The 15816-nt window shown below is 36.1% G+C and overlaps 3 protein-coding genes and 1 pseudogene across 5 annotated transcripts; 1 reads left to right on the forward strand and 3 right to left on the reverse strand.

The window, feature by feature from the left end:
* Window positions 1–406: 406 nt before the first annotated feature.
* LOC149673462 (dynein light chain LC6, flagellar outer arm pseudogene) lies at window positions 407–1171 on the reverse strand (annotated as a pseudogene).
* Window positions 1172–1388: 217 nt separating this feature from the next.
* Window positions 1389–5911, reverse strand: LOC149673463 (proton myo-inositol cotransporter-like). Of its 2 annotated transcripts, XM_089839005.1 has the most exons (12): window positions 4978–5911; window positions 3842–4256; window positions 3583–3742; window positions 3295–3503; window positions 2939–3053; window positions 2723–2886; window positions 2541–2655; window positions 2195–2430; window positions 1977–2129; window positions 1765–1921; window positions 1533–1629; window positions 1389–1462 (listed from the first exon to the last, which is right to left on the reverse strand). In XM_089839005.1, exons 2-12 carry the CDS (start codon window positions 4221–4223, stop codon window positions 1412–1414), a joined length of 1839 nt encoding a protein of 612 aa, XP_089695131.1. In that variant the 5' UTR covers window positions 4224–4256; window positions 4978–5911; the 3' UTR covers window positions 1389–1411. The 2 variants fall into 2 exon arrangements, with proteins under 2 accessions (XP_089695131.1, XP_089695130.1); XM_089839004.1 differs by having other exon boundaries at window positions 1389–1629.
* Window positions 5912–6061: 150 nt separating this feature from the next.
* Window positions 6062–6819, forward strand: boca (LDLR chaperone boca). Its single transcript, XM_089839020.1, has one exon. It carries the CDS (start codon window positions 6202–6204, stop codon window positions 6757–6759), a length of 558 nt encoding a protein of 185 aa, XP_089695146.1. The 5' UTR covers window positions 6062–6201; the 3' UTR covers window positions 6760–6819.
* Window positions 6820–6980: 161 nt separating this feature from the next.
* On the reverse strand, window positions 6981–15583 carry LOC149673465 (uncharacterized). Of its 2 annotated transcripts, none has more exons than XM_089839002.1 (18): window positions 15433–15583; window positions 14977–15180; window positions 14755–14873; window positions 14614–14690; window positions 14360–14540; window positions 14179–14279; window positions 12584–12621; window positions 11952–12098; window positions 10469–10540; window positions 10270–10389; window positions 10081–10203; window positions 9878–10019; window positions 9680–9792; window positions 8812–9225; window positions 8623–8730; window positions 8184–8514; window positions 7731–8113; window positions 6981–7638 (listed from the first exon to the last, which is right to left on the reverse strand). In XM_089839002.1, exons 2-18 carry the CDS (start codon window positions 15153–15155, stop codon window positions 7242–7244), a joined length of 3045 nt encoding a protein of 1014 aa, XP_089695128.1. In that variant the 5' UTR covers window positions 15156–15180; window positions 15433–15583; the 3' UTR covers window positions 6981–7241. The 2 variants fall into 2 exon arrangements, with proteins under 2 accessions (XP_089695128.1, XP_089695129.1); XM_089839003.1 differs by having other exon boundaries at window positions 14977–15176; window positions 15433–15540.
* Between the last annotated feature and the right edge of the window lie 233 nt (window positions 15584–15816).

Raw genomic sequence — 15816 nt, forward strand, 5'->3', positions numbered from 1 at the left:
TGAGGCGTGAGACTAATTAATACTAATTAATACAAACATAATTAGCACTAAATTTGTAGAACAATGCGAAACGGTTACATGAACTTGTGTCGTGCTAATTCACTATTCAAGAATGGTCTACGTCGCCTGTAATTGGTCAGAATCAAATAGCACCAGTGACCAAACAAATCAGTTCAGTTTTTTAAGCTTAGGCAGTAGGCGTCCCGCGCCGGAGTAGATACAGGCCGAGTAAAATCAGATAATATTTAAAATTTAGGCGCGAAACCAACTAACCCTACGTCTAGGATGGTGAAAGTTAATATTATGTAGAAAACTCCGTTGCTGCTAATACACTAGTAAATAAATTTCCCCTAACGGTTAAGCCTATGTTTTCATTTTGAGGAATTAAAGATTCATCTACACTAATATTTTTAATGCATGCATTTATTTCCAGCACAATTTTAAGCCTAAGCTCTGAATTATTTTCGCTGTACAACGATAATTTCATTGATAATCCATTATATTACTTAACAACTACTTTGTTTTGTATAACATAACGCAATTATTGTCAATGTAGAAGAATGTAAAGTTCTTGGATTCGTGTGTGACGAACGATCCGAAGCTACTACCCACAACGCAATGCCAAGTGTGTCCGTACTTTGCATCAAACTCCTTCTTCAAGAATGTGGCGACATTCTTTTCAACCGTGAACCTCTTCAAGGCGTCAATAGCTAAAACGATAGCTTCCTTTTGCATGTCATCGGGCATATCAGTGCGTTTGATAATGACAACTCTCTCGGTGACTGATGTGCCGACGTTACGATTACCGTTTCCTTTCGAAAACGTAGATCTGCGCCTGCGTCGACGTATATTCCCACGATTTTGAGGAGGATCTTGTTCCGCCGTGTTTAGACCTTCATTGGACTCCTCACCGTCGGCCAACGTATCCGTAGATGGGTCCACTTCTGCTATTTGTTTTTCATTGACTCGCGTGTCAAGCACCATAGCTTAATACGGTTCTCTCTCGACCGAACTCCTTTCTGTTATAGCTTAACTCAATTTAGTAAGACGTTTGCGATATTCCTCCTTTATATAGTCTCTCCCTCAGTTTTAAAAACTTAAAAATAGACGTACTAGACCATTTTTTTGGCCTAATATCCCGATTTCAATCCCCCATCGTATTTACGTTATGTTACGTCACTCAAGTAGGCATAAGCTTAAAACTTGTTCTAATAAGTTAGCTACAACAGTCAAATAAAGGATATTTTTGCCAAATTCAATAAAGTGTCAGAAATATTTAAAATCAACATAGACTAGATTAAAATAAAAACCAATTTTTAACGAGATTTTAAGTCAATTTTGAGGGGTTTTTTACAATCGTATCATGAATCAAGGTTTATCAAAAATGGTTAAGACCTTAATTTTATTTTTATTAAATCCGTGTCTGTAGATCCTCAGATATGGTTTGAAGACACGTATCAGACTTTAATTTACAGAGTAAACGCGATATTTAGATTAAATTTTACACTAAACACATAAAGTTTATTAAATACCTGTTTCCTTCCTTTAAAATAAGACATATCTGAAGGTGCATGAACTGAAGAACTGAAACTTGACTTGGCGACTGAATTTCGGGAGAAATTATCCCAGCTTTGAAACAAACGACAAAAAGTCTGGTTTAATAACAATCCCTTTTAGAGTGTAATAGCTTAAAATGTCCTCTGTCTAACGGTACCAATTAAATGGGCCTACATCAATCTCGTTCGAATAAATATAGTGAATTACTTCGGAAGAGGCAGGCTGTTCCTTTTTCGATTAATAAGCCATGATTTACTGAAAAGCGTTTCAACTTCTTCAAGGGATCTTCCTTTTGTCTCCGGTAACATGAAGTAAAATATAATCCATCCCAATACAGACAGGCCCGCGTACAATGCAAAAGTCCCTGTAAATCCATCATAAACCAGTGTCTAAGTCATTAGGCGGTTAGTTCAATTTACCGTATTTCGTGATTTCTTCCGTCAAAGTCAAAAAACTCATGGTCACCGCCCAGTTGAACAACCAGTTAAAGGACGTCGATACCGAAATACAAGTACTTCGGCACCACAAAGGAAATATTTCAGCGTTAATTGTCCATGGCATGGGTCCCATTCCTTTTGAAAATTAGAGAAGAATAGCTGCAAACCGCAATTGGTCGCAGTAACCAGACAGGACTTACCTGGGGCGTAGAAACACAAGTACAGGATAACAGCGAAGAAAACAATCCAAGAGTGACTAGTCGGACACCAGTCGTAAGCCCAAGTTAATGGCGCTTTCACTTGTTGAATACAATCACCGGATATTGCATTTCTTTCTTCTGGATTGGCCAATGAACACATACCATGAAATGGATGCACTCCTGTATCGTTGAAACAATATCCGCATTGTGGATCGGTCACACATTCAGTGCAAGTCCTGATGATGAATTGTCATAAACAAATACATAAGTCAATTACCCATGACCAACCCCAAAAATATGAACTGAAAAAGTTGACCCTGAAAAGGTTTACAATGATGACACTTACCGTGATTGGTAACAAGTAGAATTGAAGGAGTATATATCTTGACTGGTTATATTAGGAGACTTCAACTCGATAAAGTAAAAACCGAATGATAACAAGGCCAAACAAACAATCATGCCTTGCGTAAATTACAACTTCGCATTAATTCTTCAATTAATATAGTTTGGTATCAAACTGGTACTTACCCATCAAGCTGACCAACGTCAAAGCGCGTCTTCCTATTCTCTCAACCAAGTACACCCCGGTAAAACCCAAAAAGAAATTGACAGCCGCAGTGGCCGTTGATAACCAAATTGCTAAAGATGGATCGTGAAATCCAGCAGTTTGAATGACGGTCGCGCTGTAGTATCTGAGAAAAAATTGGCCTGTTTTAATTGTAAAACGATAATAGGATTCATTACCTAACGGTGTTGATCCCACATAACTGTTGAAATATTTGGAGTAGGCAACCAAGTACAAGAGCGCGTCGTAAAGATTGATTTCGAAGTACTTGCAACAGAATAATTCCTTTAGAACCTGAAATTGTCAGTAAGTTTGATATAGGTTCCCTTCGCTGGTTGGGTGACGCTTTGATGAATTCAGTTTTTGGGCCATTCGGACCATTCCAGGAATGCATTAGAAATTATATTTTTGGTTGTTGGGGATTATCATAGATTTGCCCGCTCGATTTTTAATACCCCCAGTGTACCGCCAGCAACATAGGTGAAGTTTGTTACTGTCACACTTTCTATTATTTTTATTTGCCTTTGGGACTTACTTTCTTGTTGCTTGGTTTCCTCTTGATGTTTGTCAACAATTTCCTGAAATTCTCTAGTAATATCGCAATCATCACCACGGAGTTTACGCAAAACGGCAAACGCTTCGTCATTCCTATTCTTGCTAATTAGCCATTGCGGAGTTTCGGGCATCATTAGAAACGCCACGAATTGAATTATAGAAGGTACAGCACCCAAACCGAACATAAACCTTTTAAAATTGCAATAAAAATATACACCCGTTTCACACCTTTGACCCGAGTATGACTTTTAGACTTAAGTATAATTACCTCCAACCATTTTCAAAGTCAGTACTAAATATTCCGCATACGATACTGGCAATGAACATACCACACGCTAAGAATATGTTGTTCAAAGTTACCAGACGTCCCCTGATGTCCGACGGTGCGATCTCACCAATATACATTGAACCAGACATTGAAGATATACCTAATCAAATTTTTTTTTAATAATTTATAAAAAATACTACCGAAAACTTGCCTGAACTTCTATTTACACAAACCTTAGTGTAAAAATGTCGGTACTTACCAACTCCAGCCCCGACAATAATCCGTCCACTTAGCAGCATATACTCATCATAGCTAAATGCCATCAGGATAGCACCCAAGGTCAAAGTGAAACTGGCCATAAGAGTGACCGGTTTTCTTCCAAAATAATCGGCCATTAATCCAGTCAGCGGGGAAAACACCCAAGCCGTCGCGATGGTCGAACTAACAATCGTTTCTTGCCAAGTTGAACTCAGGTCATAGTTTTTCCGAAAGATTATTATGGCACCGGACACCACCTCGGTATCGTACCCAATCAGAAAACCACCCATGGCCGAGAAGATAGTGACGACGTAAATAAACCATGGTCTTTTTTGACTTTCTATTTCGTATTCCGATATTTCAGGCTGTACTCGCGTACTCATTTTATTTTTATCTTCAGTACAATTTTGCGAGTACTATGAAATAACAGAACTTAAAACTAACATCCTTTTTATTATTAAGAAATTTTCACTTTCAACCAAATTATATAGGGTATTTAACCGCAAATCATATTTTTATTGAAAAAAAAGCCCCCCCCCCCCAAAAAAAACCGAAATCGAGTACCTTTTTGTGTCATAATTGGAAGAAAACCTTTAAATACTTAGGAACTATGTGAGAATCAAGGGGTTGAACACTACAGCAAAACCTGGACGCGTTTAAAGTCCATATTTCATCAAAATTACAGTTCAGAAGTAAGAGTAATTAAACTTGATAATTATTCTTAAGCTTTTCATTTTATATTACGCTCCACTAACATTATATTTTAGCGGGTAGACATAGCAGCTGGTGCAGTCAATGAGCGAAAATGAAGCTTGAACCCCGATCACGTTACTGTTACTAATTGGCAAATCATGATAAGTGTAACGAACCATAATTTTATACGATATGTTTTTATTTTTTTTAGTTTGACACTTATTGACAGCTAATCGTCAAACCATATTTTAACTTAAGTACTCTTGTCACTTATAGCAGAAGTTTGTGGTGTCATAAAATTTTAATTGAATAATTTTTAAAGACGTGGGGAGTTGCGCGGAAGCAAAACGTATTAACTTTATCAAAAATATTAACGAACTTGAAATTCAAATACTAACGAAATTTAAATTTAAATATTATTCAAAAACCCCTACCCAAACTTACCTGATAACTCCTAATCGCTTTGCAAAATTCAAGTTGAAAAAGCCCGTGAAAAAACGCAATACAATACAACCGCCAGAAACACACCTGTACTAAAACTCTGTTCTAAAAGACGTGGTAACATTAATTCTATGGATGCATTGTTTCACGATAATGATATTTTGCCGTGGGTAGGTTATGCATAAAATAAAATGTAGGCCTAGATCTACCGTGTTTTTCAAATAGGTTGGTTTGTAATTAACATCTGTACAGCTAGTGGTCTGGTTTTTGTGATTTTTGGCTTACTGGGTCATGACATGGCCCCTAATCTCATCCCAAAAATTACATAGCAATATACCCTATAGTGACAGGAGTATAACTGATTAATTGTGCCACATATTTATATGATTAATCGGTTGCTTAATGGTATGACCTTTTTCCAAACACATTGGATAATCTCCCGATAACTTATATAACCAGAAGCTCATGGAACATTTATTTGACATTCGCAAAACTGTTCATATAACTTTTACAGGGTTTCCACAAATGTATAATTCAATTTCCCTGAATGTTAAAAGTCATTTTCTCACTTTCATTTGTAACAAGTCATAAACGTTGTACTTAATTACGATTACTACCGTGAACTGAACATTTTAATTCATACTAGTACTACTACAGGAAAATTACGGAATCAACGCGAAATTGAATGTATTTTATGACAAATTTAACAATTCCCTGAATTTTCCAGATATTACAGGTGCTGTTGCAAACCCTGTTTCGAAATTCTCTTCATGAAATTATCAAAAACAACGTGCATGTTTTTAAATTACGCGCTCAAAACCTAGACCTTCACGACTCCAAAGAAAAAAAAATAAACCAGCACCTTATTTCCACTCCAATACAACAAAAGCTCCCTCCCTCTCTTTGCAATTTGCAAATGCCGGTTTCCATTGGCTGTTTCCATGGAGCAATATTAAAGGAGCCATATATATATTTAATAGCATTATAAAAGAACTTCTATTCTCACTCCATCAAAAATACTCCATGGGAAATGGCATTAAGCTACGTCAGTTAGAGCAGACAACACTGCGAAATAGTCTGCTACAGAACTAAGCCTAGGCTGCATTTTTGAGTCCCGCAATTTCTTCTCAAAATCGCTACTAATTAGCTTTAATATTAATTAAAGATTGTAATGCTCAATTAATATAAGGTCACTTTATTTAGATTAAAGTCTGTAAAACTTTAGAAATGAAGTTAATTTATTTATACCTGTGTTTGTTCCTAATTACTGTTGTTAATTGCGTTGAAAAATCGGAGAAAACTGGTAAAACGAAACCAGAGTGGGCCAAAAAAGACATTAGAGATTACTCAGACGCTGATTTGGAGCGATTATATGATCAATGGGAAGAAGATGACGAACCCTTAGAGCCTGACGAACTACCCGAACATTTGAGACCTCAACCCAAGATTGATTTATCGAATATAGACATGAAAAACCCAGAGGATTTGTTAAAGTTATCTAAAAAGGGCAGATCGGTCATGGCTTTTGTCTCAGTTACGGGAAAACCTAGCAAAGATGAACTAGAAACCAAAACGGGTCTATGGCAAACGAGCCTGAGTAATAATCATATTAACGTAGAAAGATTTATAATTGACGAAAATCGGGCGATATTTATGTTTAAAGATGGCTCCCAAGCTTGGGATGCCAAAGATTTTTTGGTTAAACAAGAAGGTTTAGAGTCTGTGTCAATTGAAAATAAAGTGTACCCTGGCGAACATTCCAAAGGAAATAAAGTTGAATTATGAGCATTGAAATAATTGTTTCTAATATTTTGTAAGACTTATTAAATAAATCATTACTGTGTCTTTGTTTCGTTTTGTACTTAAGACACAATAAGCCTTGGCCTTCGTGCCGTGGTCTGCCCCGCGGTTCCTCAGTTAAACCATAGCCCACTCGATCACGCGCTCAATGGGTCTAGCGCGGTCAGCCTACGTCAGGTGCAAATATTTATGAAACCGCCGCCATATTGGATATTTTGAAGACAAATTTTTATTCATTAGATTCAGACAGATCTTATAGTATTATCGAAATAAGGATGAAACAAATTTTAACATGATTTACGAACACGCGTATGTAAAAACAAAAAGTACGGTTCATGAAAGTTAACGCGTGTCAAACCCAATATCCCTGACAAAGGCTTAACGAAATTAAACCCGTTAAGCCTTTGCGACTTCGAAATTTGTGAAGTGCTTTAAAAATACCAAACCAAATATACCTGAAGGATTATTTAGGTTTTTTTCTGGGACTTCAGCTTTTCTACGAAAGATTCCATTTCTTTAAGGGATTGTTTCTTAGCAGATGATGACAATGATTTGGGTGAACCATCACCACCGCTATCATCATTTCCAATGGTTTCATTGATCTTTTGGGCAGCTGCAATGGCGTCGCGTAAACTACGATCGCCCCAATGTTTAAGCTCACCCGTTCTCTTGTCAATCTTGCTTAAATCCTCCTCAACTTTCTTATTCTTGGTTTCCTTCAATCTTTTCAACATTTCTATATCCGGGGCTCGACTAATGACGACTGATTCGTCAGTCGGATTATTTCCACGTTTCATATCGAAGAATTTCGAATTGTTTGGCTTATTATAGTATGGTCGACCACCTCGATAGTATGACCTACCCCTGAAACGAAAGTAAAACAACACTACTTACCAACTAGCAGACGACGGGAAGGGAAGGGAAGACACTACGTAAAGAATTGAAAAAGAACTAACCGATAAGGACGTCTATAGTTGTTTCTAAATCCAGACCCTCGATACCCTGAATCTCTATAACCACCGTATTTTTTGTAACCACCGGACCTTCTATAGTCGTCCCGGTCATCGCGTGGGTACTTATCAGGGCGTCTGTTCTTGGATCTACCACGGTCGGAATCAACGTCGCTACGATCACTCTTGCTATAGTCGTCGCCGCTGTTTCTTCTCTTACGACGTTTTTTTAAAGAAGAACTTCGAGAGGTGCTACTGCTTGAACTACTATCGGAACTGCTGTCTCGGCTACTGGAAGAGGCTTTGCGATACGACCTACTCTTACGAGAACTGGCACCTCCTCCACCACCCTCTTTCTTCTTGTCGCGAGACGATTTCTTGTCGTCATACTGTGTAGAATAGAAAGGCAATTGTCCTCTATTGTCCCCTTGACAATAACAACAACCCAAAGTGACGAACCTTTTTAGTTTTCTTGTCATCCTTTTTGTCATCTTGGTCACCTTCCTCTTCGTCCTTAAAGGCGGAATGCGTGTATATCTTGGAATAATGAATGTCCTCGTCCTTTCTCATGACAAACACCACTTTAGGTGATGGAGGACCACCGTCTCCGTAATGACCTGGTGAAATATCATCATCTCTATCTCTATCCATGTCCATATGAGAATGAGACGATCGTGATTTTGATCCATCCAAAGAGCTTTTCTTGGCATGATGACCTTTGCTCATTTGGTCTTCGAAATAATCCCATTTTGATTGGTTTTCCAATAACGGACTGTCTTCTTTGATAGCCCTAACAAAGAATAAAGGAATTGTTTGTCCACGAACTAAACTCTCGTCCTCGAGGAAATACAAAGGTTCTCGCGTTTCTCAAGTGAACAGTAAAACATTTTGAACCCACCTTGGCACATTTTTGTCATATTTTTCCTCAAGGTTATGTTTCTTATAGAACTGTTCAATTCTATCGGTTAAAGAAGTCTCCATTTTGCTCATCGGCGACCGTCCACCCCTAAATGTTTAAATTGAAACGCGGGAAGAACCAGATACTAAATGTTTAAGATGACATTCCCATAAAGCAATAAATACTAACGGTGAATCTCGCTCGCCGCTGAATCCCCGTTTCCTGCCTCTTTTGGAATCATAATATTCATCATGAGGCAAGACCGTTTCTTTTACGGTCATTTTGGGATAGTATTTGTCCTCCTTCAGGACATTTTTAACTTCGAAACTCTTAATAGGCGGTGCCACTTTCTCATAAGGGTCGTAAATATCATTGGTTTCCCTTTTAACTTTGTAGTAATGTTGAGGAGAGCCGCTGTTTCCCTTTTCCGAAGGTATCATCAATTCTCGCGAATGTTGCGGCGGCGGCGGTGGTGGTGGTGGCGCGATCATTCCTCTACGGTTACCACCAACACCACCTGGACTAAGTCCACGATGAGGAGATGAACTCCAACTACGAGATGGTGACATATCCATCGAGCCACTCGCGCTACGTTTCTTGTGTCTAAAATTATATGCTCTTACTCATAAGATAACTGCGAGTTAAATAGTGACGCGTTTATACCACTTTTAGAACGGTAACATAATACCAACTCGAATTAAGGACTAGTATATAAGCCTCAGCCAACTACTCGCGGACATTATTTAGACTTCGGACAAGTACTCGCGGACATTATTTAGACTTCGGACAAGTACTCGCGGACATTATTTAGACTTCGGACAAGTACTCGCGGACATTATTTAGACTTCGGACAAGTACTCGCGGACATTATTTAGACTTCGGACAAGTACTCGCGGACATTATTTAGACTTCGGACAAGTACTCGCGGACATTATTTAGACTTCGGACAAGTACTCGCGGACATTATTTAGACTTCGGACAAGTACTCGCGGACATTATTTAGACTTCGGACAAGTACTCGCGGACATTTAAGAGTAATTAAAAGTTTTTAACTCACTTTTTCTCCTCTTTCAATAGAAGTTTGAGTTTATCACGGGTATCAGGCGGTTGTTGAACCAATTCGGGTGACAAACGGTGAGGTGACGGACCTCTGATGATTCTCTGAGCCATCTATAACATACACATTATAATACATTTCATAAAATAAACGTAACAAAAATTATGTAATAATTATAATAATCGAGTTTTCGTTAACCAGTTCAGTTTCCCTTTGTCGTTTCTTCTCTTTCATTTCGAGATTAATAAGGGATTCTCTCGCGGTGGCGTTGTTTGAATTTATCTGAACTGATTTCTTGTACGTTTTCAAAGCAGCTTCAACTTCACCCCTTTCTTCGTAACTGAAAACAAAAACAATATTACCGCAAAATGTTTGTAAAATAGTGAAAATCTTGTACTTACTATCGTCCCAAAGCCACAAGAGTTTCGGAAGTATATTTTCTTCCATTAATATGATGCGGATTTATAGCCAAAGCTTCTTCAAAATCTTCCAACGCCCTTCGTAGGTTGTTATTATTAGCGAACCTAAGATAAGAACGAAAATTGTTGGGGAAAAACGTCTTAATCTGTAGGTAAGATTATTATATTTACAGAGCTCCTCTGGCCACTAAGGCTTCTACGTTCTTGGAGTCGATTTGAAGAGCTTTATTCAAACATTGAAAAGCTTCGGTATGGTTGCCGGCTTTGAAGAAAGCGACACCGTCTCGAACGCTGGAATAAAACGAAGACGAAGTTTGAGGGATTACGGTTTTTGCGAGGAGGGGGGGGGCTTAAGAGAAGAAATACGGACCTCTTGTAAGCCCACTTTGATGATTGTTCTCTGCGTAATGCGGGAGCGCAGAGCTCCTCAGACATGTCCATTCTGTGTTAAATTTAAGACGAAGTTGTTAAACCCAAAGGAAATGCTGCAAATTCCTCCCCATCCCATTCCGACAGTTTAAAGTGTTGTAACTCTGATTTGATAAGAGGTACAGGGAAATCGTTCCAGTATATTATAGCCCTATTTCTACCCTTTATAAAGATACCTAATACTTGGGGTTACAACAATCAGAGCTCGAGTAATTAAGGAAATTAGCAAAAGACGGGGTCAATTCTGTCCATATACCAATCCTTATTCCATCTCTGCTTTGAGGCGTTATAAGTATCTTATAACTCTGATTTTATATTGGTTATATGAAAATCCTTTGAATACGTGATAGCTCTATTTCTCCCCTTTCCAAGAATACTTAATACTTGGGGTTATAATAATCGACGCTTTAGTAATTAAACTAATTAGCAAAAGATAGCGTCAATTCTACCCATTTCAATCCTTACCAACATATCCCACTTTGAAGCATGGTAACTGTAATTCTATAAGAGATACAGGGAAATCCTTTGAGGATGTTATAGCCCTATTTGTTCTCTTTCTAAAGATACCCAATACTTGAGGTTAGAACAATCAGAGCTCGAGTAATTAAGTAAACTAGCGAAAGATGGCGTCAATTCTATCCATATACCAATCCTATTCTATCTCTGCTTTGAAGTGTTATAACTCCGGTCTTAAAAAAGATACAGGGAAATCCTTTGAGTATGTTATGGCCCTATTTGTTCTCTTTCTAAAAATACCTAACACTTGAGGTTAGAACAATCAGAGCTCGCGTAAATCAGGAAATTAGCAAAAGATAGCGTCAATTCTACCCTTCTCAATCCTTACCGACATATCCCACTTTGAAGCATGGTAACTATAATTCTATAAGAGATACAGGGAAATGCTTTGAGTATGTTATAGCCCTATTTTTTTCTTTCTAAAGATACCCAATACTTGAGGTTAGAACAATGAGAGCTCGAGTAATTAAGTAAATTAGCGAAAGACGGCGTCAATTCTGTCCATATACCAATCCTTATTCTATCTCTGCTTTGAAGTGTTATAACTCCGGTCTTAAAAACGATACAGGGAAATCCTTTGAGTATGTTATAGCCCTACTTGCTATCTTTCTAAAAATACCTAACACTTGAGGTTAGAACAATCGGAGCTCGAGTAATTCAGGAAATTAGCAAAAGATAGCGTCAATTCTACCTATTTCAATCCTTACCGACATATCCCACTTTGAAGCATGGTAACTATAATTCTATAAGAGATACGGGGAAATCCTTTGAATATGTGATAACCCAACTACTAAAAAGTAAAAACAGTCCTAGCTCAAAATAATTAAGCAAATTAACCCAAAAGATAGGCGTGAATTCTTTCAGAAGTGACGAAAATTTACATGAAAAATCAAAACAAACCAACATACTTCCTAAGATAATCGAAACAGGAGTACATCTTTCCATCGGCAATACCCAAGAGTCCTTTCAAATGAACGCAAGTGGCCGGATTATGAAATCCCAGCGTCAACTGTAACACTTCCCAATAGGGCTTTCCATGATTCATAATGTAACGCCTAAAATTTCATTCAAAAATCAAAACAAACGATAAAATTTTCATTCAAAAGACACGAGAGCAATTTTGTAGAGGGAAAACCAACGTGGGAAATTAGGCTTAACATAAATTAACTAAATATAATTAAATTTAAAAGCTTACCGGCGCACGATAATAAAATAACATGCGTTTTGTAGAAATGAATTTTTTGTTATTTGTTTGTTTAAATTTCATTTTTGTAAAGCTTTGTGTTTTTTGTTTTTTATATCAGCTTTTGTCTAAAATGGTTTGATTTCCATCATTTTATTTATTTTAGCTTGCAAATTTGCAACTGTTTTTTTTTATATGGTTGCAAAATTTTATACCACCATTTTTCCTATTTTATACTTTTATATTTTATCTCTGTTTCTTTGAACATAAAATTTTTCTTGGTTAAAAAATATTGTCGGAAACTCTATCCATAAATTAAAAACTTAACATAAAATAAAAAAATAAAATAAGACTAACTTGTGGTGACTCGGTAAATCCTCTTCAGTTATGACGCCCTAAAAAGGAGGTGATATTCCCTTTAAAATAAGCTAATACTTCCAAAAAGAAGTGATATTCCCTTTAAAATAAGCTAATACTTCCTTTTTTTTGCAAACTTAAGTTCCAAAAGGAGGTGATATTCCCTTTAAAATAAGCTAATACTTCCTTTTTTTTTGCAAACTTAAGTTCCAAAAGGAGGTGATATTCCCTTTAAAATAAGCTAATACTTCCTTTTTTCCAAAAGGAGGTGATATTCCCTTTAAAATAAGCTAATACTTCCTTTTTCCAAAAGGAGGTGATATTCCCTTTAAAATAAGCTAATACTTCCTTTTTCCAAAAGGAGGTGATATTCCCTTTAAAATAAGCTAATACTTCCTTTTTTTGTAAACTTAAGTTCCAAAAGGAGGTGATATTCCCTTTAAAATAAGCTAATACTTCCTTTTTTTCAAAAGGTGATATTCCCTTTAAAATAAGCTAATACTTCCTTTTTTCCAAAAGGAGGTGATATTCCCTTTAAAATAAGCTAATACTTCCTTAAGTTCCAAAAGGAGGTGATATTCCCTTTAAAATAAGCTAATACTTCCTTAAGTTCCAAAAGGAGGTGATATTCCCTTTAAAATAAGCTATAGTCTGTCAAACGAAAGAAGAGCCCTGAGAAATTTGTCCAAATTGGTGTCGCCACCATCGATCCCATAGTAATTTATCAACTTGTTTTGTTTTGTCAATAGTCGTCTGTACTATAGTCTGCTATAAACAGATAGGCTTAATCGCAATAGAACCAATACATTTTGCAATATATGACAAGTACTTTAACTTATGTCATTAAAATATATTGCAAATTTTGCAATGCTAGTTCAACAAAGATAAAACTGGTGTCTTGTCGTTAATTTTGTTTTATATTCTTTAATACTCGATGATCGTTAAAAACCATGAAACATAAACATATTAAATATATATTGCAAAATGTATTGGTTCTATTGCGATTAAGCCTACCTGTTTATAGCAGACTATATTACAGACGACTATTGACAAAAAAAAACAAGTTGATAAATTACTATGGGGTCGATGGTGGCGACACCAATTTGGACAAATTTCTCAGGGCTCTTCTTTCATTTGACAGAGTATAATACTTCCTTTTTTCCAAAAGGAGGTGATATTCCCTTTAAAATAAGCTAATACTTCCTTTTTTCCAAAAGGAGGTGATATTCCCTTTAAAATAAGCTAATACTTCCTTTTTTTGTAAACTTAAGTTCCAAAAGGAGGTGATATTCCCTTTAAAATAAGCTAATACTTCCTTTTTTTGTAAACTTAAGTTCCAAAAGGAGGTGTTATTCCCTTTAAAATAAGCTAATACTTCCTTTTTTCCAAAAGGAGGTGATATTCCCTTTAAAATAAGCTAATACTTCCTTTTTTTGTAAACTTAAGTTCCAAAAGGAGGTGATATTCCCTTTAAAATAAGCTAATATTTCCTTTTTTATTGTAAACTTAAGTTCCAAAAGGAGGTGATATTCCCTTTAAAGTAAGCTAATCCCCTATTCCCCTTTTCCCCAAATTAAAGTTCAAAAGTTACTAACCAATTTAAAGAATCTTTGAAATTCAGTTGGCAAATTCTCATTTTTCAATGAAACTAGAATTTTCCCAATGCTAGTTGATTGAGGAATGCTATGAAGTACACCTTCAAAAGAATATGAAATTAATTATACAATGTTTTAATTAACAAATATCCGCAATTATTAATTTTTATTTTAAACAAACCTCTGACATAATCATTAATTTGATATTGTTCGCTCGGTGATTCAAAACAAAAAACCTTGAGGCCAAGATCAATCAATTCCCTTTTCTTGCCACCATCCAGGCAAATTAAGTTAATGGTTAAACCATTATTATCAAGTTTTCGAACTATTTGGCCAATGAAAACGTCTCCCTTGGCACAAGTCTACATTTCAAAGACAAAACTTGTTAGGCCGAACTTTTGCAAAAATAAAGATGATGTACTAATTAAGTCTTACTTCATAAAAATTCTTTTTTCTTTCAGGTGCTGGTACATTCATGTAGCTTTCAATTGGTGGCATAACAGCACATAATTCTGGCAAAAAATGTGTTTAATTTAGCTTTTGGGATCTTAATAATTAATAACTCAAGAAACCTACCGTCACTCTCAGAATCAACACAGATAAGTTTAGGAACTTTCTCGCAAGGAGCATAGATATAATCCGCTTTTCTGGCTATAAATCGTAGCAATTTCTGTCTCCTCTGCCTCTCTTGAAACCTAAAGTTAATTAAGATCATGTTCAATGTCTAATGATAGTTAAGTTAAGTATAAGTAAATACCCCCCCCTTCATGATACAAAATAATGAAATAACATAAATACCCAAATTCCTTTGCCCTTTTGCGATATTCATGATAATCCAGAGATCTAACATCAATAAGACGTAGTTTATCAGAGCCATGTTCTCCCTCGATGGCTCTAAAAAGTTCTTGTCCATGATAATTCATGGCATTTGTTACTAGTTGAGAATCCATTGGCAATTCCCGTTGCTTGTTAGACATCTTCAAATCGTCTTGTTGTATCTAACTTTATATAAAAAAATTGTTTCAATATTCAGAGAGATGAATCTTCACTCAAACTAACTTATTTATTTATTTATCATCAAAGTTCACGTTTAATTACGAATTAACTAACTAATGGGACAGGCCAGCAAGCTTTCTACTTGAAATTAACCAAGGCTTAACTTCCAATATTACAAAAGAACCCAATTGCCCACATGGCCTAAGAAGCCCTAAATAACTTAAGTGTTATTACAATAGAAACGAAATAAAAACCTACATTTTAAATGTTATTTGATTGATTTATCCACTTAATTTCATTATATATCAATAACGACCAGCGAGAAAATAACCACTAACTTCGATTCGAGGGAATCGAATCGAGACCTTGAAGGCGTTGCGTTTCTTTGTCTGCTAGAAATTTGTCACCTTGGAGCAATATCTGAGGAGTAGGAGACATAAGAGAATTTTTATTACTATTATTATTTTTATTTTGTATTTTTTGGGGCTAGTGAATATATATTCCAATATTAGTGAACTAATATTGGAACTTTCGTTATTACTCTTCTAAAATTATTCCATGGAAAATGGTGTGGAAGTAAAAATTTTAAAAGGCGGGAAATTTAAATGAAGGCTATGCATGCGAGTAATTTTATGTGTAATA

The sequence above is a fragment of the Phalangium opilio genome, unplaced genomic scaffold (genome assembly GCF_054372755.1).
Source record: "Phalangium opilio isolate 3A_F unplaced genomic scaffold, DU_Popi_V2 ptg000048l_1, whole genome shotgun sequence".
Classification (NCBI taxonomy): domain Eukaryota; kingdom Metazoa; phylum Arthropoda; class Arachnida; order Opiliones; family Phalangiidae; genus Phalangium; species Phalangium opilio.

Coding starts and splice junctions, on each gene's coding strand:
- LOC149673463 (XM_089839004.1), bottom strand. CDS start 4,223: ATGAGTACGCGAGTACAGCCTGAAATATCGGAATACGAAATAGAAAGT. Junction 2,887..2,938: donor TGTGGGATCAACACCGTTAG/GTAATGAATCCT, acceptor ATTTTTTCTCAG/ATACTACAGCGCGACCGTCA. Junction 1,630..1,764: donor AACAGCCTGCCTCTTCCGAA/GTAATTCACTAT, acceptor TTTGTTTCAAAG/CTGGGATAATTTCTCCCGAA.
- boca (XM_089839020.1), top strand. CDS start 6,202: ATGAAGTTAATTTATTTATACCTGTGTTTGTTCCTAATTACTGTTGTT.
- LOC149673465 (XM_089839002.1), bottom strand. CDS start 15,155: ATGTCTAACAAGCAACGGGAATTGCCAATGGATTCTCAACTAGTAACA. Junction 12,622..14,178: donor TTCAAAGATTCTTTAAATTG/GTTAGTAACTTT, acceptor CCTCCTTTTTAG/GGCGTCATAACTGAAGAGGA. Junction 9,793..9,877: donor GACAAAGGGAAACTGAACTG/GTTAACGAAAAC, acceptor TGTATGTTATAG/ATGGCTCAGAGAATCATCAG.